Source organism: Melospiza georgiana, chromosome 7 (genome assembly GCF_028018845.1).
Source record: "Melospiza georgiana isolate bMelGeo1 chromosome 7, bMelGeo1.pri, whole genome shotgun sequence".
Taxonomy (NCBI): domain Eukaryota; kingdom Metazoa; phylum Chordata; class Aves; order Passeriformes; family Passerellidae; genus Melospiza; species Melospiza georgiana.
The window spans coordinates 15,493,874-15,513,841 of NC_080436.1; the positions used below are offsets into that span (position 1 = coordinate 15,493,874).

Consider the following 19,968-nt stretch of genomic DNA (forward strand, 5'->3'; position numbering starts at 1 on the left):
CTAAACAAAAGGAATTTATACTGTTTACCCAATAAAACATGCACTTTGGCTGAGGCCTGCTCCTTTCCCTTGAAACCATCGCTCCCTCCAGAGGAATCCCAGACATTTCCACAGAAGCAATTTCCTCTGCAGATGGAAGAGCATTTCAGTATTTTAAAGCCATGGTCATGTTAATCATGAAGCATCATGAAGTGATGCTCTGCTTGTGCTCCTGGATACTACAGGGCGGTGTCAGAGCAACCTTGAAATTCAGTTTTGGCTTTCACTTTATCCATTAAGAAAACCTTACATTTGTGAGCTGGATTACTTTAAGACTCTGAAACAAGCACAGACACTGCACGTTTTTTGCAACAACATTTATTCTAGGTATATCAAGACTTAAATCTTATTGAAAGCAGCTACATCCATTGATTGTACATAATCTTCAAAAGCTGTTATTCTCTCTTCCAGCATATCTGTTCCAACTTTATCATCTTCAACAACACACTGGATCTGAAGCTTTTTGATACCATAGCCAACAGGTACTAGCTTGGCTGCAAAACAAAAAAAAATAACATTTAGTACTCCTTTATTGGTGGAATCTCTTAAAGCAGGAATATATAAAAACAGTCTTTGCAGGAATATATAAAAACAGTCATTGGTCCACATTATGGACCATCTAATTAACAACCAGCATTCATTACAACTGATTGAAAAAGCTTCTTTCTGTGGACCTCCACCCCTTTCCAAACCAGTGATGTGGGTGGGTAAAGGTGTTTGTTTGCTGCATCAGGAACTGTACAGGGAGATGCAGGAGAGCAGAGCTTGAGTCCTATAGCTTTTAAAACCTGTATTTGAATCTTAACCAGCCACTGCATTAACACACCTTTTCTGACCACGTAAAGACACTGAAGTACTGCAGTTCCCCCATCACAGCTGCCTACATTTCACAGAGCAGCAGTGACCCCAAGTCCCACCACTCATACTCTATCCCAAGGGCCTGCACTCTCCCTCTCCCTGCTCTGAAACCTGCCCATACTTACAAGACCCCCAGACCAAGCCATCTGCTTGAATGCTTCGCACACACTCCTCCAGCTTGGCCATGTCTGTCTCATCATCCCAAGGTTTCACATCAAGCAGGATTGACGACTTGGCAATAACAGCTGGTTCTGGGGGAAGAAAATCACCATGAAAAGATAGGCATCTTCCAAAAACTCATGAATATATTTGCAAACTGGTTTTAGTAGAGCAACTTATTTAATTTCATGAACAAGAACCTGCTCACATTGCTGGGACAAGCCTCTGGTACCCACACAGATTTCTTAAGTGCTGCAGCTGTATACATCCAAAGGTTCAATATGCAGATACATTATGTATACACAGATTTAAGTAGATGACAGTGTTTGTTACAGAGAAAGTCCTTCTCAGATCATCTGAGAAGGAGCCTAATGCTGTGTAACAGTTTATTTTCCACAGAGGGAATACTGCAACTGCTACAGTTCTGAACAGTTCCAGACCAGTAGCTGTGGAGTAACTTGTGTACTGCAGCAGTTTCTAAACTTTTATCTCCATGTATGTAGAAAGCCCAGTCTCTGGAAAGAACAAGCAGGAGGGTATGAACCAGAACAAAAAGCATGTTAACATTCCTATTTGCTATGGGAAGGCTGAGCTCACTGGCAATCCAAGTGAAGCTAATTACTCCTGTCTCATTCCAGTCAAGCTGATCTATTATTACAGTTAATTAGCCTTTCTAGCCATCCTGTCCAAATGCATTAAAATTAACTCAGGCATAAAGATTAGAAAGCTCTTGGCACACATACTTTTGGATTTCTTTGATTCATACTGGGCCAGACGTTCTTCCCTCAGTTTCTTTGCTTCTTCACTTTCCTGAAAGAGAAATTTACAGTTACAGAAAAGCACTAAACCTCCACATCTCCAAAGCACTACTAAACTGACTGGCATCTACTCAGATAAAAACAAATCATCACACCTGTCAGCCGAAAGATGGTGATTTTTTGTTTTACTCATCATGTAACCAGTCAAAGTTGGACAGTTCACCCCACTCCAGCCCATTACTTTCTAACTTTTGAGTTTTTACCTTCCAAGCTTTCCAATTCTGCAAAGATAGCTACAGTTGAGAATTGCAAGGTCAGAAACAGAAGTAATTTCAACTAGGTCAAGGTGAAGATCTGCCTATGTGGTTATTTCTGAAAAGCAATAAGCAATAATAATACAAAAAGGTCACAAGTACCTCCTCATCATCAGATCCAAAAAGGTCAATGTCATCATCATCTTTGCTATCTGTGGCCGCACCTGTGGTATCCTCAACATCAGCAGGACCGTATTTTCCCAAAGCCTTCTTTACTCCAGGCAAGCTGAAAGAAAAATGCAGGCAATTAGGAACCTCCTCAAATGTCAATACAATCACTGCCAGTTTATCAATGCACCTACAAATACATCTATAATGAAAAACTTGTGCTGAAAACAGCAAAAAACCAATTCTGCTACTTGAAATTAGAACCTCACGGAAGACAGCCCCTAATGCTCCTGACATGCCAGCCAAGCAATCTGTGAATATGGGATCTGCTGTAGCTTATCAAAGCTGGTATGATCCTGCCAACTAAGTACAGGGATAGGAAAAGCTTTCTTATTGAAATCCTTTATCTGCATGATATTCTGCCTAGGAGAAATTACCAACTACTTGTTCATGGGTCCCTAGAACTACTTTCACTTGTTCAAAACTTAGTAAGTTACTAAAAACACATTACTGCAAGGTAACTGCTATTTTCTTATGTTTTAATGAACACTTTACCCTAAACTCTTACTCTCAACAAGACAAATGACCCGAACTCCCTGAATTTACCTTCTCTTGCAGCTCACATAGACCTGTTATCTTACATTAAGCTCATAATTGTATTGCTAACATGAATGGCTGTTACTGAAGCCATAAAATTAGTTTTGGATTTCAGGAACCATAAATAGTTTCCAGATACTTTGTGAAACCACTTCAGAATTTCAGTCTCCTTTAGCATTACAAAAGCTTCAGAAATGTACTGGAGACTGAGCCACCCATTTTTGGAAGTGTCTCCTTCGAGGAGGACTGAGGTTCAGAGGAAGCAGTGAACCAGCACTGACCCTCCCTATGCTGTACCTTTTGAGAGAGGCCTGCAGTCTCCACGGATGTCAATACAGCACCTTTCATGAACACGTAAAACCCTTAAAAGAGAAAAGAGATACTATTTCCTTTCATATCTCCTTTTGTTTTCATGTCCTTCGGTACTGCAAATCATTAATCTAGTCCTCTGTACTGACAAGAGGTCTGTCCTGTTTCTGGGGCTATTTGTGCTCCAACAGCACAAAATGCCACGTGGTGCCACCGGAAACCAGTTTTCCTCAAAGTCCAAGAAACAAATTCAACAATCTGTAGGCTAGTTCAGGGAAATATTGCAGCTTCGGAGTTTTACCGTACCTTGCCTTCTGCTTTTCATACGACTTAATGTGATTGTACCACCGGAGAGCATGGAACAACTCTGCAGGCGGCGGGCCAGCGATCGCTTCGAAGACAGCTATGTCAGCCTGGGAAGGGACGTACCTGCGGACAACGAGCCAGATTACCGCCCTCGCTCAAGGAACACGTGGAGCGGCGGCGGCCGCCGAGCAGCGCCGCCCGTGCAGCTGCCGGGGTGACTCGGGCCCTCCCGCGTCCCCACCGCTTGGCTCCGCCAGGCCCGACTCATGTTGCCCGCATCCCGGCACCCCCTCCGCCGCCTCTCACCCCTCGATGTAGCTCTTGTCGGCCAGGAAGTCATTGAGGACGCGGAGGCCCGCGGCGGACTTCAGGTCCCCGAAGCCCATGGCGGCGGCGCGCGGCCCACACGCTGCGCCCGCCCCGACCGCCACCGCCGCGGGAAAAGGCCTTGGCGCGCCTGCGCCGGTCTTATATAGTGCCGGTATCCCTCCGCGGCGCTGCACGCAGATGTATTCCTCCGCGAGAGCGAGCCGCGAGCTAGCTCCTCAAGGGTCGACTGCTGCAGCGCCGGGCGGGCAGTGGACGAGACACCAGGGGTGCGGGAAGGGGTCGAAGTAATAAACGTGAGGCTGACTATGAACCCTAGGAAGGTTTGCGGCGTCGCACGGACTTTGTAACATTGTACTGTCGCCACACCCCGCCCTGCTGGCCAAGCGGAAGTTGCCGGAGTTGAGCGAAGAAAGAGGCGGAAAGGGACGGAAACTGCCGAGGGAGGCCAGTGCGTATGACGGTGGCCGGAAAGGCTCTGGGCTAGCGGCGGAAATTACGCGCGTCATCGTTCGCCTGTAGCTTGCCGGAAATACCCGAAGCGGTTCGCTCCGGAGGTTGCCGAGCGCGGACTGCCCTTTACGGAGATTGCCGAAGAAGGCGCCGGAGACAGCCGAAGGAGGCTGAGGTCAGCGGCGGAAAGGCCCGAGGCCGCCGCCGCAGAGGCCGAGGCGGAGCGCAGCCGTCCCGCGGCGCCGCCGCCCGTCCCGCGCCAGGTAACGGCGGTGCCGCCGCGGGCGGCTCGGTGCGCGCGGGTGCCGCTGCTCCGGGCGCCGCCGCCGCCGCCGCTCCCGGTGTCCTTGACGGGCCGGGCGGCGGGCCGGGGGCTGCCCGGCGGGTGGCGGCGCCTCCAAGGTGACCCCCGCGCCGGGAGCGCTGTCGCCCGCCGTGCCCTCGGCCCCGGGAACGGCGGCACTGGGCCCGCCGCCGCCGAGCCGCGCTGTCCGGCCCGTGGGGGAGCGGGGCCCGGCCGGCGCTCCGCTGCAGGCGGAGAGGCCGCTCAGTGACACCTTATGTGTGATGTATAGATTGGTAGAGAATCGTATCTTGCGTTCGGAGGAGTAACTCACTGTCCCGTAGCTGTACATATAGGTGTTCCTGTATGAGCATATGTGCTCCTGTGCAACCGGGGTAGAAGCTTTTACTCGGCCGGTTTAAAACTCGCCAGCAAACATCTGACCTGATAACAACAGCGTTGTTTTCTCTCTCACCAAAGCATCATGTTCCGGCTGCTTGCTGTCCCCAGGACCTTAGCTGGGGTCACCCAGTCCTCCAGAGTATGTGGTAAGTGTCTGTAGCTTACATCTGGGTCTCTGGTGATAAATGTATGTGCAGTTCGTTTATTGAAGGGCACATATGCATGCGTGCTTTTCAGGCTAAGGGATTCTGTGTTGCACTCTTGGTAGAATTGGGATTCTGACAGCACTCTATAAAGAAAATCAGAAGTGGGGGGGGTCTGATGGTTTCCATCTAGCAGTAAGTGAAAGTTGTTTTTGTTTTCTCTTCCGTGTCCTTCAGGGCGTGCAACTGCAACGGCAGCCAGCAACCAAATAGAGGTGTTTGTGGATGGCCATCCTGTACTGGTGAACCCCGGAACCACTGTCCTGCAGGTCTGGGGAATGGCATTCTCAATTTTCTGCAACTTCCCATCTCGCTTCTTGGCAGCATTTTCTGTTCCATACAGCAAAAAGCCACCTGTCTTTACATTGTTTCTTGCAATTCTTCAGGGGTATTTTGACTGACTGTGATGCAATTTCAAGTGACAGAAATCCTTGGAGGAATTCAGTGTTTGAAAAAGGAAAATATGCCATGGTTGCTTGAAAGAAGATGCATGCAGCATCAATCCCAGCTGCAAAACTTTATTAATGCAATAACAGACTTCAATAAATTCTGGTTGAACTTCTGTCTCTGGACACTAAGTGACGTTGTAGTCTTTCAGAACCTGTACATTTTGTATCTTATTACAGTGTGTCTTGGGTAAATGAGGGATTGTCTACTTTTAGTTATTAGCTGTTATGATTCAGAATGCTCGTCCTTAGCTGCTTTTATTATTCTTGGTGTGGGAAGTAAGGGAACCTGGATCTCCCAGCCTGTAGCTCAGTACGTTGTTACTTTTCAGGCTAAAATTTCAAGTAAAGCTTTCTTTAAGAAGCCATTAAATGAAGATGTGGTATAATGGGTTAGAGCATTAAAATACACAATACAGTGGTATTTCTTCTGGCAGGCATAGCTATAATGCTGTTGCATAGATCCCATTAGCTGTCTTCATCTGGTCTCTGGAAATCAGTTGGCTCTGTCCCCTGTCTCTTCTTCTGTCACATTGTCTTTGAGTTTAGGGTCTGTTGAAGATTGGCTGTGCTGGAGTACCTTTATACAGAGGATCTGTGTTGTTGCATTATCAGAAATCATTATGATTATGGTGCTCTTTTTATGTTTTTCAATTTTTATTTTGATGCACTTTTCTGTAAAGAATGTATGTGTTCTTAAAATGTAGTTTGTATTGCTAGTGCCCTGTTGCAGAGAATTCTCTCTGTTATTGGAGGAAAGAATGAAACAGAGGTCAGTTAGTTTTTCTAACCTTTCTAATGGTTGTAATATTTGTAATTGATATCCTGACATTTTTTTGCTTTGTCACAATTTTTTATTTATGGTCACTTCTTAAGATTAAAGGTCAAGTGCACTCTGTTCTTGAGCACTGTCCGTGTTACTCTTTGAGAAGCTGTACAGTGTTTTCTGAGATGGAACTGAAAAGTCTAACTTAGATTTAATTTTCCTTTGTTTCTTATTTTTTGGTAGGCCTGTGAAAAGGCTGGAGTTCAGATCCCTCGTTTTTGTTACCATGATCGTCTCTCTGTTGCTGGAAACTGTAGGATGTGTCTTGTGGAAATAGAGAAAGCTCCAAAGGTATTGTTTGTGTTTCATAGGAAATTGCAATATGGAATATGCAATGCAGAGCTCAGCAGGAATTTTTTGCTGTGCTTGGGCCTAGTTTAAATCTTGTAAGTAATTGTTGTCATTACCTTGGACATAAGCATTTGATAGGTGTGTGTTTGCTATTAGATGCATTTCATGCTTTGTAGTTCAAGCTTCAGCCACACATTTTTAGCTGAAACTACATAAATAATAAACCTCAGTGTATTAATTCAGTTGTAGGATTAGTACATGCAGGTTCATTCTAAGTAAAGATTGCAGTTAGTAGTTTATATTTTCACTGTTGTGAAATAGTTGATTTCAGGAGTGAACACTTTCTTGAGCAGTGCTAAGAAATCTATGCACATTCTTTTGGAGTTCAGTCTTGGATTACACATTTATACTCACTCATAAAATTTTTTAACTCACCCCAACTTCAATTCCATAGTTAGAGCTTTGTGTCCCTGGATATGTTGGGTTATCACTAAAGGTGGAAGTCATTATGTGATTGAAAAGTAAGAGGGATTTATTTACAGAGTGGGAGGTTTTGTTACTCTTGCAGTAATCTTGAGAAGAATTTTATTCCAAGACTTTATACAGGCTTTGTGTAAATAAATGTCTTGTAAATGATTCTTACTCTGAATTTCAGTTCTAGAGGTTTTCTAGATGTCTGCTGAAGCTCTTTCATTTGCATTGCATCTATTACAACTGATATTCTTAATGCTGCAATTGCTCGAATGGGGACTGGAAATTGTAGAATTTTATCTTTTGAATAAATCATAAATCATTTTACCTTTTTATATAGCAGATTATTAATAAATATGGCTTCTAGTGACTTTATCAGTTAGACTCTTTTTTTTCCATGCAGACCTCTTTATTTCTATTTATTTATAACAGATAGCTATGTTAGAATTGTGGGGGGAGGAGATGGGGGTTTGTGCCCATGCTGAGAAGAAATACATTGTGTTCATGCTTGCTTTTTATGGTGATTGCAGCCAGTTGCTGCTTGTGCCATGCCAGTTATGAAGGGCTGGAATATACTGACAAACTCTGAGAAGTCCAGGAAAGCAAGGTACCTTTCTTTTAGCCTCCTTTGACTGATTAGTTGTACTATCTGCCAAATGATGTTGACATTAACTTCATTCTCTGAACCTAACAGAGAGGGTGTAATGGAGTTTCTGCTGGCAAATCACCCACTGGACTGTCCTATCTGTGATCAGGGTGGAGAATGTGATCTGCAGGTACAACATCCCATTAAATTATGTAGACTTACATATGATGCTCTTATCTTAGGTGCAGTTGTGCTTTTCAGCAGCCTGGATATGTGTGTGTTCTGTTGTCTGTTGTAGGACCAGTCAATGATGTTTGGCAGTGATAGGAGCAGATTTAGGGAGAGCAAACGTGCTGTGGAGGACAAGAACATCGGCCCCTTGGTGAAAACCATCATGACTCGGTGTATACAGTGCACTCGATGCATCAGGTAAAGTCCTTTACTTTCACTCAGGAGAGTACTAAACAGGCATACTTGTGACAGTTTCTTACTAGTGAAAGAAACCCCAGAGGGGTATTTTTAAAAGTTATTTTCTGATTGTACTTAAAAATTTTATTTCTGTTAGTGACTGATAGCTGGTTTCCTGGAGCTACCAGACAGGAAATAGAGAAAGATGGCCACTGCATGAAAGTGAAATCAGAGTTCTGCAAGGCAGAACTGGTCCCATGGTGTTGGGTGCCAGAATGGATATGTGACTTCCTCAGCCACAGTTGTAAGATTTATTTATTTTTGATAGCCTCTGGTAGCTATATTTATGTTGTTCTGTAGCCCTGAGATGCTGTAGTGGCCAACTTGAGCCAGATGGAAAACAGTACTATGTACCCAACTAGTTCTAGAAAGAACTTGTTACTTAGGACTAATCTTGGACTCAGTTAGTGTAGTACAGTGAGTATTGAACTGCTGTGGTTTTGATATACCTCCCCATAGCTTTTGTAGCCCTTTCTGAAGGAAATTCTGCAGATGGTCCTGTATGTGATGGTGCTGACAATGCACCTAAACAATTGTTTTCTCCTTTCAGGTGTATGAACTAATGTTTTATCTTAAGAAAATGAGATGAGGGCTGAAAAATGTTGTGTTGCAGTTGTACATGCCAGACGTGTTTCTCCTTCTTTGTGCACCCACCAGGTTTGCCAGTGAGGTTGCAGGGGTAGATGACTTGGGAACAACCGGAAGAGGAAATGAAATGCAAGTTGGTACTTACGTTGAGAAAATGTTTATGTCTGAGTTATCAGGAAATATTATTGACATCTGCCCAGTTGGTGCTCTTACCTCCAAGCCATATGCCTTTACTGCACGCCCATGGGAGACAAGGTAGGTATCTTTACTTCTGCTGAAGACACAGCTTTCTCTGTTTGTTGTACACTTTATCTTAGAATATGTCCATCTGTGATACCAAGGGTTTTCTCTGGTTTTTATTTTCTGCATTTTTGTTGTAGACTTTTCCATAGACTGAATCTAACATAAATTTTGTTACTTATAGCTTATTTAAGAAAAGTAAGAACATTATAGTTTGCAGACTGTTCTTCCCTTAATTTTACCCTAAAATGTTTTGGACTTGTAGGTTGCGCTCATTGCTTACTAAGAGATGCATATAAAGGAAAATACAAATTCATTTGCTCACTAATTGTTGAGGATATTATTTAAAATATCTTGTGCAACTAAGCTCTTCAGCCTCAGAGCAGAAGAGCAGATCTCTGTGGGATTTTCTTAAGTAGTTGTTTAACCCTAAACAAGACCTGAAACACATTCAGGAGACAGAATCACAGAACATTAAGGATTAGAGTGGACCTTGAAGATCATCTAGTCACATCCACCCCTGCCATGGGCAGAGATGCCCTCACCAGATCAGGTTGGTCAAGACTTTATCCAGCCTGGCCTCGAACATGGGAGCAGGCTGGTTTGACCATCCCAGTGATGCTCAGAATCCCGAGAGCTGTTGTAGGCAGTGTGGAGGAGCAGGGGAAGGCGCAGGAAGGCCTCTCCCCGCGGACGGCTCTCCGGGAAGGCGGAGGGTGTCGTTACCGGCCGTGTCCGCTGGACGGCGCCCGAAGCGCGGAGCGGCGGCGGTGCTGAGGCGAGCCCCGGCTCGGTCCCTCCAGCAGCGATTCCGTCCCGTCATAGACCAGTGGCACTCCTGACAGAATGACATCCTGAACCCCTCTTCAAGAGGTGATAAACAGCAAACAAGGAGCACGTGCAGACAGCAGGGTGTTACATAACACAGCTCTAGAACGTGCGCAGCAACTCTGAGAGCAGCACCTGTTAAACTAAATACAATGAGCGTTTATAACAAATCTGTTTTCACACACTCTGGTCAGATCTGTTGTTCCCTCAACAACAGATTGTTGAGGTAACAGCAGATTACCTCAACTCTTTGTGCCCCACACTGGATGCTTTAAAAGACTGTTGTGATTTAACTCAGCAGGCAGCAAAGTACCACATAGCCAGTTGCTCATTTCAGCTTCTCATGTGAGATAGGAGAGAGAAAATTGGGGAGGGAAAGTGTAAAATTTGTGGGCTGAAATAAAGACAGTTTAATAGGACAGAAGAAGAAAATTACAGTAATGATAAAAGAATTAGAGTGTACAAAACAAGTGATGCACACTGCAATTGCCCAGCAGCAGCCCCTGCCAGCTTTCCCCCTCATTCACATGCTGAGCTTGCTGCTGTGTGGTGCTTAACATTCCTTTGGCCTGTTGGGGTCAGCTGTCCTGCCTGTGTCCCCACAGCTTCTTGTGCCCCCAGCTTCCTTACTGGTGGGAGAAGCTGAAAAGTCCTTGATGTGGTGTAAATGTTGCTTAGCAACAACTAGAACATCCCTGTGTTATCACACTACTCTCACCCTAAATCCAAAATACATCTCTATACCAGTTACTAGGAAGAAAATTGTCTCTATTGAGGCCAAAAATAAGACACTGACTGCTTATATATGAAAAACTGAAAGTGGTTTATTTGTTCTTCTGAACAGGAAGGTAGAGTCAATTGATGTTCTTGATGCAGTTGGAAGTAACATTGTAGTGAGCACGAGAACCGGAGAAGTGATGAGGATTTTGCCAAGGCTGCATGAAGATATCAATGAGGAGTGGATATCTGACAAAACCAGGTGTGTGGATGTGCTTGTGCCCACGTGTGTTCATGCATGCATTAAAGGCACGGTGTGGAGAACCAGGAATGTGCACAGTAGCACCAACTTTGGTATTCAGCTGGTAGTATTGTAAAGCTGCAGTGAAGAAGAATAATTGTAAAATATGTTTTTTAATTCTGTAATTAAAGTTGCCAAGTTTTCTAATGTTCTGATTTTTGTAACATTTTTTCACGGTAACTTTTATTTCTATTACTCTATTGATCGTTTTTGAGAAGGAAAAGTTAAACTTTCAGGGGAAATAGTTCTTGGTTTTCTCTTTTCTAAAAGCCTGCAATTGGAAAACTCACCCACAGAATTATACACAATTATCATTGGCTTTGCTCTTTAATGATATTTTTGGTGTTTCACTTAGGTTTGCTTATGATGGTCTGAAGCGTCAGAGACTTACTCAGCCAATGGTGAAAAATGAGAAAGGAGTATTTGTGTATACCTCGTGGGAGGATGTATTACCTCGTGTTGCTGGTTTGGTAAGAGCAGTTTTCAATATAAGTAGTCTAAAATTAATTTCTAAACCTGGATGTATTACAAATACTAATATCAAATTAATTCTATTTAAAAGGATTTTTTCTTTAATGTTAGAGGGGAACCATTGTGTTTCCATGTAAATGTCTTATTTTGACTAATATTTCCTGTTTCATGGATTGGACCTTTTAAAGAACTTTTTCTTATGATTTCATTTGGAGCATTGGGAGAGAAATTACTTTTATTTAAATAGGAAAGTAAACTGTTTCTTCAGAAATTTAGGAGGAAGCAATTTTCCCAATACTCTGACCTATCTGAAGACATCTTTAAATTTATTTAAACTGTGCTATCAAAGACATTAAGTCTGTATTACTTATATCTGAATTGTGCTTTCCTCAGTGCTTTCTCTGTGTGGTGATTGATTCTGCAGCTGAAATGAAGTGCTGCATGACTGCTCTGGATTTTGATTAAAAATTTTATGTGGGTGAAGTAGAATTGAATAACTGTAATTGAACTTTCCTCAAGGATGTTTTTGCCCATAGTACAGTAGCAGGGTTTGTTACAAAAGCTATTTCTTCTCAGATAATACCTTTAAGTTTACTACCAGAGCTTGTGTTACGGAAGTTTGTATTCTGTCTGCACTGTGGTGTCTTTAAAATAAAAAAATTCACCAGCCTTCCTCTCTCACCACACCAAATGAGAATTAGCTACATCTAAGTGATAATTCAAGTGGGAGAGACCTGCATAGAATGCAGAGAGCTCTTCTTTGCTTATCATGACTTCTGAAGCAGCTGGAGCTGCTGCCTGGCAGGAATCAGACATCACTGATCAATTTGTGCTACTCCAGGCCAGCAGTAGCACTGTTGGCTTTGTCATGCCCTAATTTAACAAATATTTACCTGGGCTAAATAAGAATTTGTTTCAGCGGTTTCTTTCGTTTATGTTTATGCCTCCTTTCTCTGCAGCTCCAGTCAGTGGAAGGTAAGGATATAGCAGCAGTTGTAGGAGGGCTGGTGGATGCAGAAGCACTAATAGCTCTGAAAGACCTACTGAATAGACTGAATTGTGATATGCTCTGCACTGAAGAGATCTTTCCTACTGCTGGAGCTGGGTAAGAGGACAGGCAATGTCTGTCTATAATTAGTATGTTAATAAACTTTCCAGTCTGCAGATCATCTCATGGCAATGTTCTGAAATAGCAGGAATAACAATTGTTAATGCATTAGCAGGATTTATTTGAATTTACAGTCCTCACATACAGAGAGTATTTATGGATTGTGAGTTGATTTGTAGTCTCTCCTCCAGCAGGGGTTGCACACTTACCCCATGTTCTACTGAATGTACAGCTGCTGCACTTTAAGAGTCAGTCATTGAAAGCCAGTTACACTCTGTTGTGAGCTGGATAAGTTATTCTGTTTCTATTTATAGTGTGAAAACTTTAGTACATTTAGGATTAGTAATTTGGATTGAGAAATCTCTTCTTTATCTTTTCCTGAGATGAAAAAGTATTTTCAGCATTTACAGTCTTTACTTCTTTCCTTCCCTCTACTGAATTCTTATTCTCTTTCTTACATCTTTTTGTTACAGCACAGATTTACGCTCTAACTACCTGCTGAACACCAAGATTGCTGGGGTGGAGGAGGCAGATGTCCTCCTTCTGGTTGGCACCAACCCACGCTTTGAGGCACCGCTCTTTAATGCTAGGATTCGGAAGAGGTTCGTGTTCCTTGGGGGTGAATAAGCACGTGAATCCATCTGGATTTGATACGGTGCTCTGCTGGAGCTGCAGGCAGTAACTTGAGAGCATTCATTCAGATGGGATCATTGGATTTAGTTCACCTTTTAGTAAAAGGAAGGGTGATTTATGTGTGGAAAAATGGTAGTACCTTGTGGTGTAGAGCTAATTCATTCTCACTTTGACATTTTACATTAGGTTCATCTACTCAGACATTTATTCCTTTGTTACATTACACAGGCACCTCAGATTTTCTGTTTTATAGAAGTCTGTTAAAGCATATTCCTTAAAGATTTATTTTCAGCATCAGTTTATTGCTTTTTGCACTGTAACAAATCAGATGTGCTGAGTTTAGAAGCTATCATTCCAGTTTAACATTTTCTTTGCCAAGTAGTGTGGCTTTCCCAAACTTTTGAACATAGCTATTTCAATTTTCATAAGATATGTCAGTACAAGGCAAATGAGGTCTATAAAAGCCCTGTCCTTAATGCTGGGATTTTTGAAAATACATTATTTTAAACAGTAATGGCATTGAAATATTGAAAGGAGAAAATGCAATGAGACTTTTGAATGTGTATTTTCATTTATTTTTATACGTCTGTGCCATGAGAAGCTGCAAAAAGAAAAAATTTCTTACCAGCTAAATTTTTTGTCTATCTAAGAAATAAGTGGATTTCTAAAACTGACTTGGCAGAAGCTTGGAGGGAGGAGGGAATTGAGTTATGAACTTGTCACATAAGGTGTGTTGTTGTACTGTTTCTGGAATATATCTAGAGAAATAATCTTTCTAAAAAACCTAGAGGCTTGTGTAACTGCCAGAATAAAACTAAACTGCATCTTACCATGCATCTTACCAATGAAATTGCCATTTAAATTCCTTTAAATGCCATTTAAATTCCTTTGCAATGCTCTTTTAAGTTACTGCTGAAGTTCTAATTACTGGTTTAGTTGGGTAAAACTTTGTATTTCTTTAATTTTTATAAAATGTCTGTTATAATTTCAGCTGGCTTCACAATGACTTGCAAGTGGCCCTTGTTGGCTCTCCTGTGGATTTGACCTACAGATATGAACATCTGGGAGAGTCCCCACAGATACTTCAGGAGATTGCTTCTGGCAAGCATTCCTTCTCCAAGGTACACAGAACTTAAGAGTGTGACTGGTAAATTCCACAGGTATTGAAACAATCTGAATTCCCCAGAGACAGATTTGAAGAAAAGTACTATCTTGTAGATGGGGTTATTTGCTTTTCATCAAATGCAGAGATGAAGTAATGATTAGTGTGCACCAAGTGTGTATAAACTGTATAATATATTCAGGTGTGTAAAACTTTGCAGTGCAGGAAACTCCTGGGATATTTCTTAACATAAAACAGGCTGTTCCAGGTGCTGCTGTTTCCACTTAAATGTGTGACTATTGAGTGTACAGTTGTGTACTGACAACATAGTTTCCTGCTTACAGCAGTTTCTCTTGGCTTTATCTCTTAGTGAAGTAATGGCCATTTTGGAACCGTAGGTTTACATGAAAGACTTATGGAGAAATCAGGGATGTATTACATTATCTGTCCCAAGAGTTGTCTTTGTGGCTGTGGAATGAATGTGTGGTTGTTGGCTTGCACAGGTCCTTGACAATGCCAAAAAGCCCATGGTGGTGGTGGGCAGCACAGCCCTGCAGCGCAGTGACGGCGCTGCCATCCTCGCCGCTGTTTCCGCCATCGCACAGAACAGCAGGGCCACGAGCGGTGCTGGTGCTGATTGGAAAGTCATGAACATCCTACACAGGTTTGCTTAAAAACTTCTTTGGGAGCAGCTTGCTTGCACATTGGGCTGCACAGGTTACCACAATGTATGTGTACAGATTGCTTCGTGTACACATAAGCAGCCTTTTGGGTTAAAACCTGAAGGGAATGTAAAAACCAGAAATACAAGCTAGCAAAAACTTCTTAATAAAAGTGGGTTCCTTGACCTGGCTCTCTATGAGTTTTTATTAATTTATGACATTCAAATGTAGAATTTAAACATGGAATGTTTAAATTCTACATTTGAATATCATAAATTAATAGAATTTCAATTTCTAGATTTAGACATGGAATACAAGAGGGCTTAATAACATCTACCACAGTAGGATGCACAGCGAACCAGTGTCGCTTGCTAAATGACTGCATTTTATCTAGAGGAAGAAAAACAAAATGGCAAGAGTATTTAAATAATATGGTTTCTTTGTTGGGGTTTTTCTAATATTCCTTTTACTGTGCTGCTTCTCAACTGAATAGTTAACAGAAATGCTTCAAAGATTTCCATTTGAGAGCTTTTAATCTTAGCTATTCAGTTTGTCAGGATATTATTCCTCTTAATAGACAACTTCTCTTTAAACAGTCCTTCACCACTCCCTTTCTAAAATTCTGTGAAATTGACCATCTCTGTAAAGGAAAAATTATTTTACCAAATGTAATGGCTCTCAATTCTGGAGACTCAAAAAATTTCTTCTGCCAAAAGCAGCCTCACTGATGTAAAAATAGGATAGTTAGAGCAGGGCTTGGGCCTCTGGAGGAAACTCGAATATAACATTCTGCTGCTGAAACTGAAATATTTAGTACCAAAATAATGATGAGTTAAAGAACACTCATGATATAAATGTGGTTTGGCAGTCTTTCATATTGACTTCCATACTTCTGGTGCACCATCCGTTCAACCTTAAGTGTAAAAAGCAACCTAACTTACTGAAACCTCTGTGTCTGACTGTATCAGACAAAATTGGAAGGTCTGTACTCTAGAGAGAATCTTTTTTCTTTTAAATAAGACTGGCACCTGATTATGGAGGATTATGCAAAACTGTTGCTTTGGAAAAGGAAGATTGCCAGAAAATGGAATTATTAGTTCATTCTTTTTAAAGTATTTTTATGTATGAATAAATGAATAGTGATGAAATAGTGGCCTTAAGTCTTGGATGATTTTGAGTAGGTGATGGCCCCAGTCTTTCATGTTCCAAATGAGTGCCCTAAATTAAAGGCCTGATGAGTTCCATTCATAGCTGAAATGTCATCTGGAGCATCAAGCTTCACCAGTGAGCTGCCTGCCACTAGGTCCTGATTTTCAATATCTGCCTTTATTTTTGCTATCCCATCTTAAATAGGTGAGATTCCTTGTGAAAACTTCAAATGGTGTCAGCTTGTCAAAATGCAAAACTAACTCGATACTCTGTCAAAAATTTCACCTGCCTTTGAGCTTCATGTTTGTCTTGTTACTATTAGGAACCTCTTGTATCGTTTCAAAATATTTAGTCAGAAAAAGAAGTTAGGTCTGTTCTGATGGGAGGGAGAGAATTCTGAAATTACTTAAAGTCATGATGTATTTGTTCCTACAGGGTTGCAAGCCAAGTTGCTGCTTTGGACCTGGGTTTCAAACCAGGAGTGGAGGCAATTAGGAAAAGTGCTCCCAAAGTGTTGTATCTCTTGGGAGCAGATGCAGGTGCTATAACACGTCAAGACTTGCCAGAGTACTGTTTTATCATCTATCAAGGTAATTAGTAGATGTAAATTAAGAAATGTTGCTATCTTAATAGTTGGAGAAAAAGCATAAACAGTGGCATAAATCCCTTTGAGGAATTTTTGTTTTCAGCCAGGAAAGGGAACTTCTAACACATAACTGAGACACTGGTTACCTATTTCTTAGGTAAAGATGGGAAACTATTGATGAGTAATAAGGGAATATAAACCAGTATAGGGCTTCTGAAACATAGGTTCAGGCCTGGCAGACAAAACAGCATTAGTTTCCAGCTCTTCTGTCATACCAAAACATGATCTTATGTTAATCTAAGAATCCTTGTTCCAAGAACCTCCCAAATCTGAGTGACTGTAGTGACTGAAGTACCATTTACTCCTGCTTGTAGTCCATTCATTCTCCCCAGAGTATTAGCCAAGTAAGACCTCAGAGCAGCCAGCCTCATGGACTGCAGATTACTGGCTGAGCAAAACTTACAAAATCCCTTTTTTTCTGGGAACACACAAATTCTGTCTTAGTAAAGCATTTCTTTTTATTTTGACTTACTTCTGTCTCATGGTTGTGTACTGTTTCCTCTTTCTATGTATTTAGGGCATCATGGGGATGTGGGAGCTCCCATGGCTGATATTATTCTCCCAGGAGCAGCATATACAGAGAAAGCAGCCACATATGTGAATACTGAAGGTCGGGCCCAGCAGACAAGAGTAGCAGTAACACCTCCTGGGATGGCAAGGGAAGACTGGAAAATTATTAGAGCTGTCTCTGAGGTACTGTTGCTGTTATAAGTTGCTTCTAATAAAAGTATACTGAGAGGTTAAGTTCCTTTTTGTAAACATGTTCCAATGTAAAAAAGAGGTAGATTTTCAGGAAAACACACAGTTTTAAGAAGTAATGTTCTGTATTGAATCCTAGATTAATTCTGTGAGTTAAATCATACTGTTTCACTTTTGAAATTGTTCTAATGTTGCAGTTTCTGTAAACTGCTGGAATGCATAATGGGTGAAGCTTTGCAAATTTTCCAGGTCTTTGTAAGTGCTTTAGGGGAAGCTGGTGGGAGCATGCAGTTTCTTGCTTTTTAGAAAGAAAGCAACATAGACTCTGAGGCCAGGATCTGGTATTGTTAGATGAGGTCGAATATGTCCTCACTACTTAAAAGGAACAAGATGCATTGATAATTGCATTAACTTTTGTCTCATTTGGTGGTAAGCTAAGGAAAATGGAAGTATGGAAGGAGACAAGTACTTCCTTTTGTTTTTATCCTTTGTATGCAAACAGGACAGCCTGGTTTTTAGCAGGGGGAAGTGTTGGCTGTGTAGGCATCAGAGTCCAACAGAGCACTGACTTTGCTTCAATTTGTGCATTCTAACTGCCTGTATTTTCAGGAGTGTAGACTTCTCCTTATTTTACTTTTAGAGATGTTTATGGATTGGTAATCTAAACCACTGTGAGTTAAATCCCTAGAGCTGATGGCATTTCTTTCTGTGAATCTCTCAGTTGGCTGGTCTGACCTTGCCTTACGAGAACCTCGATGAAATACGGAAGCGTTTAGAAGAAGTATCGCCCAATCTGGTTCGATACGATGACGTGGAAGAAGCAAACTACTTCATCCAGGCAAATGAGTTGGCAAAGGTAAGCAAAACTAAAGCACCTTGGCATGATTTAGTGCTGTTATATAGCATAATGCCTTTTTGAAAAATCTTCCTATCTTGCATTTTTTGACCTACACTGAATGCAGAATTTACTAAACAAATGCTTTGGTAACAAGCTCCTATTATACAGGTGACTTTCTTTTCCTTTCTTACCACAGTTAGCAAAGCAACAGCTTCTTGCTGATCCTCTTGTTCCACCTCAGCTCACAATAAAAGACTTCTATATGACAGGTATGTATAGTGTGGTCTTTCCATTCTGAAATCAGAACATTTTACTTAGCTTTACAGTAAGGTTCTTGTCATTAGTTTAAAGCTTTCCACTAAGATACATAGGATTTGAGTCTTTTGAAGAAACAAAAATTTTCAGTAAAATTACTTGGAATTTTCATAAAGCATAGACTGTATTTTCAACTAGGTGATTTTATTTATCCTCTTTGTATCCTGTCTTGTACTAAATTTATTTTGTATTGTGTCTGTGCACTGAATATTTGGATTTTTTTTTACAGATTCCATCAGTAGAGCATCGCAGACAATGGCCAAGTGTGTGAAAGCTGTTGTTGAAGGAGCCCATGCAGTAGAAGAGCCATCCATCTGCTAAAGACTAATCAGACTTCCACCATCTTCTTCTAGGTTTTTGCTGCAGTTAACTGCTGTGACTGATACATTTTTTCCAAAATCTATTTGACAGGCTGTTGTATTTTTTTTCTTCCTTCATTCACATTTTCATCGCTTCAAATAGCCCCATCATACTGTAGGACTGTTGTGTCTAAGGGAACATGCAGCACTCAACTTACTGTACCCAGAGGCAGGGTACATGATGATTGTATACAAATAAATTATAAATACCAAGCCACCCCATTACCTGTGTAATTCATGTAGCTCATGCTTCTTCCATAAGAAGAATTCAGTAAGCAACTCAGTAAATCTTGATTTTTCTAGGAAGGGGTTTACATGGCAAAAATACTAGATTGGCGCTTCCTTCCAGAGTATCCAGATATGTTAATATTAAACCCTGGTCAGAATGTGATCATGCTATTTTTGTAATGTACTTTTAAAGCAAGTTGTCCCTCATACCTGGTTTGTGCCAATGTTCAGACCCATATCTGCTCTGGGTACTTACATGTTTCTTCATTTAGTTTCAGTTGAGACTACTCTTGGAGGAAATACAAATAATTTTGATGTTGTGGAAAAAAAAAGCAACCTTCACACAGCTTTCTCATACTGAACTGCTTTAAAAAATTAGCAGAAAGACTAAAGGCTTTTATATCAGTTCAAATGCAGAAAAAACCTCTCAGAATAGTTTCTCTGTGCATTGATCTTTATATAGCAAAGTGGGGGAAAGGGTTGTATGTGGTATTTTTTGGTTGTGTGGTTGGGAGTTTTTTATGCTCTAGAATAACTTCAGAACAGCGACTGTCTCCTCTGTATTATGCTGGTTAATGTAAATTCGGAAGGAGGATAACTTCTTTTTCAACTGGCTACTAAAGTTCAGTGTAATTCTTCCAGGAATTGTGAAAATGGGAACAGTACCATAAAGCCATCACTTCCAACTGTATTATTTGAAAAAAAAAAAGTGTTAATTTTGTATGAGGAGAAGCTACACTTTTCAGTGTAGAATAATAGTTATATGAGTGTGCTGCTGTAGAAGTCTTGGAAGAAAAAAGGAATTTTATAAATCTATGCTTAAATTTTTTCAGTAACAAACACATAACTTTTAAAAACATTGTTTTCCTTTTGCCCAGGA

General features: G+C 41.3%; 2 protein-coding genes and 2 non-coding genes across 4 annotated transcripts; 1 reads left to right on the forward strand and 3 right to left on the reverse strand.

Moving 5' to 3' along the window:
* Positions 1 to 341: 341 nt before the first annotated feature.
* Positions 342 to 3,891, reverse strand: EEF1B2 (eukaryotic translation elongation factor 1 beta 2). The gene is made up of 6 exons (XM_058027517.1): positions 3,755 to 3,891; positions 3,449 to 3,571; positions 2,231 to 2,354; positions 1,800 to 1,866; positions 1,023 to 1,148; positions 342 to 533 (listed from the first exon to the last, which is right to left on the reverse strand). The coding sequence occupies exons 1-6, from the start codon at positions 3,832 to 3,834 to the stop codon at positions 379 to 381; spliced, it is 675 nt and encodes a 224-aa protein (XP_057883500.1). The 5' UTR covers positions 3,835 to 3,891; the 3' UTR covers positions 342 to 378.
* On the reverse strand, positions 1,377 to 1,510 carry LOC131085966 (small nucleolar RNA SNORA41). The gene has a single exon (XR_009114700.1). It is a non-coding gene; the product is annotated as a small nucleolar RNA SNORA41 (small nucleolar RNA).
* Positions 1,939 to 2,018, reverse strand: LOC131085963 (small nucleolar RNA SNORD51). Its single transcript, XR_009114697.1, has one exon. It is a non-coding gene; the product is annotated as a small nucleolar RNA SNORD51 (small nucleolar RNA).
* A 511-nt stretch (positions 3,892 to 4,402) lies between the features above and the next one.
* On the forward strand, positions 4,403 to 19,077 carry NDUFS1 (NADH:ubiquinone oxidoreductase core subunit S1). Its single transcript, XM_058027516.1, has 19 exons — positions 4,403 to 4,491; positions 4,992 to 5,059; positions 5,294 to 5,385; positions 6,572 to 6,679; positions 7,681 to 7,757; positions 7,845 to 7,926; positions 8,035 to 8,165; positions 8,862 to 9,047; positions 10,705 to 10,839; positions 11,234 to 11,348; positions 12,309 to 12,454; positions 12,931 to 13,059; positions 14,082 to 14,211; positions 14,696 to 14,856; positions 16,439 to 16,593; positions 17,167 to 17,342; positions 18,070 to 18,204; positions 18,383 to 18,455; positions 18,731 to 19,077. Exons 2-19 carry the CDS (start codon positions 4,996 to 4,998, stop codon positions 18,820 to 18,822), a joined length of 2,187 nt encoding a protein of 728 aa, XP_057883499.1. The 5' UTR covers positions 4,403 to 4,491; positions 4,992 to 4,995; the 3' UTR covers positions 18,823 to 19,077.
* The last annotated feature ends 891 nt before the right edge of the window (positions 19,078 to 19,968 follow it).

Bases quoted from the DNA above. Each gene is read 5' to 3' on its own strand.
- NDUFS1 (XM_058027516.1), top strand. From the start codon at position 4,996: ATGTTCCGGCTGCTTGCTGTCCCCAGGACCTTAGCTGGGGTCACCCAG. The intron at 7,927-8,034 runs GTACAACATCCC...TGTCTGTTGTAG, and splicing joins GTGGAGAATGTGATCTGCAG to GACCAGTCAATGATGTTTGG. The intron at 18,205-18,382 runs GTAAGCAAAACT...TTCTTACCACAG, and splicing joins AGGCAAATGAGTTGGCAAAG to TTAGCAAAGCAACAGCTTCT.
- EEF1B2 (XM_058027517.1), bottom strand. From the start codon at position 3,834: ATGGGCTTCGGGGACCTGAAGTCCGCCGCGGGCCTCCGCGTCCTCAAT. The intron at 2,355-3,448 runs GTACGGTAAAAC...TTTTTCTTTCAG, and splicing joins TATGAAAAGCAGAAGGCAAG to CTTGCCTGGAGTAAAGAAGG. The intron at 1,149-1,799 runs GTATGTGTGCCA...TTCTTCCCCCAG, and splicing joins TGAATCAAAGAAATCCAAAA to AACCAGCTGTTATTGCCAAG.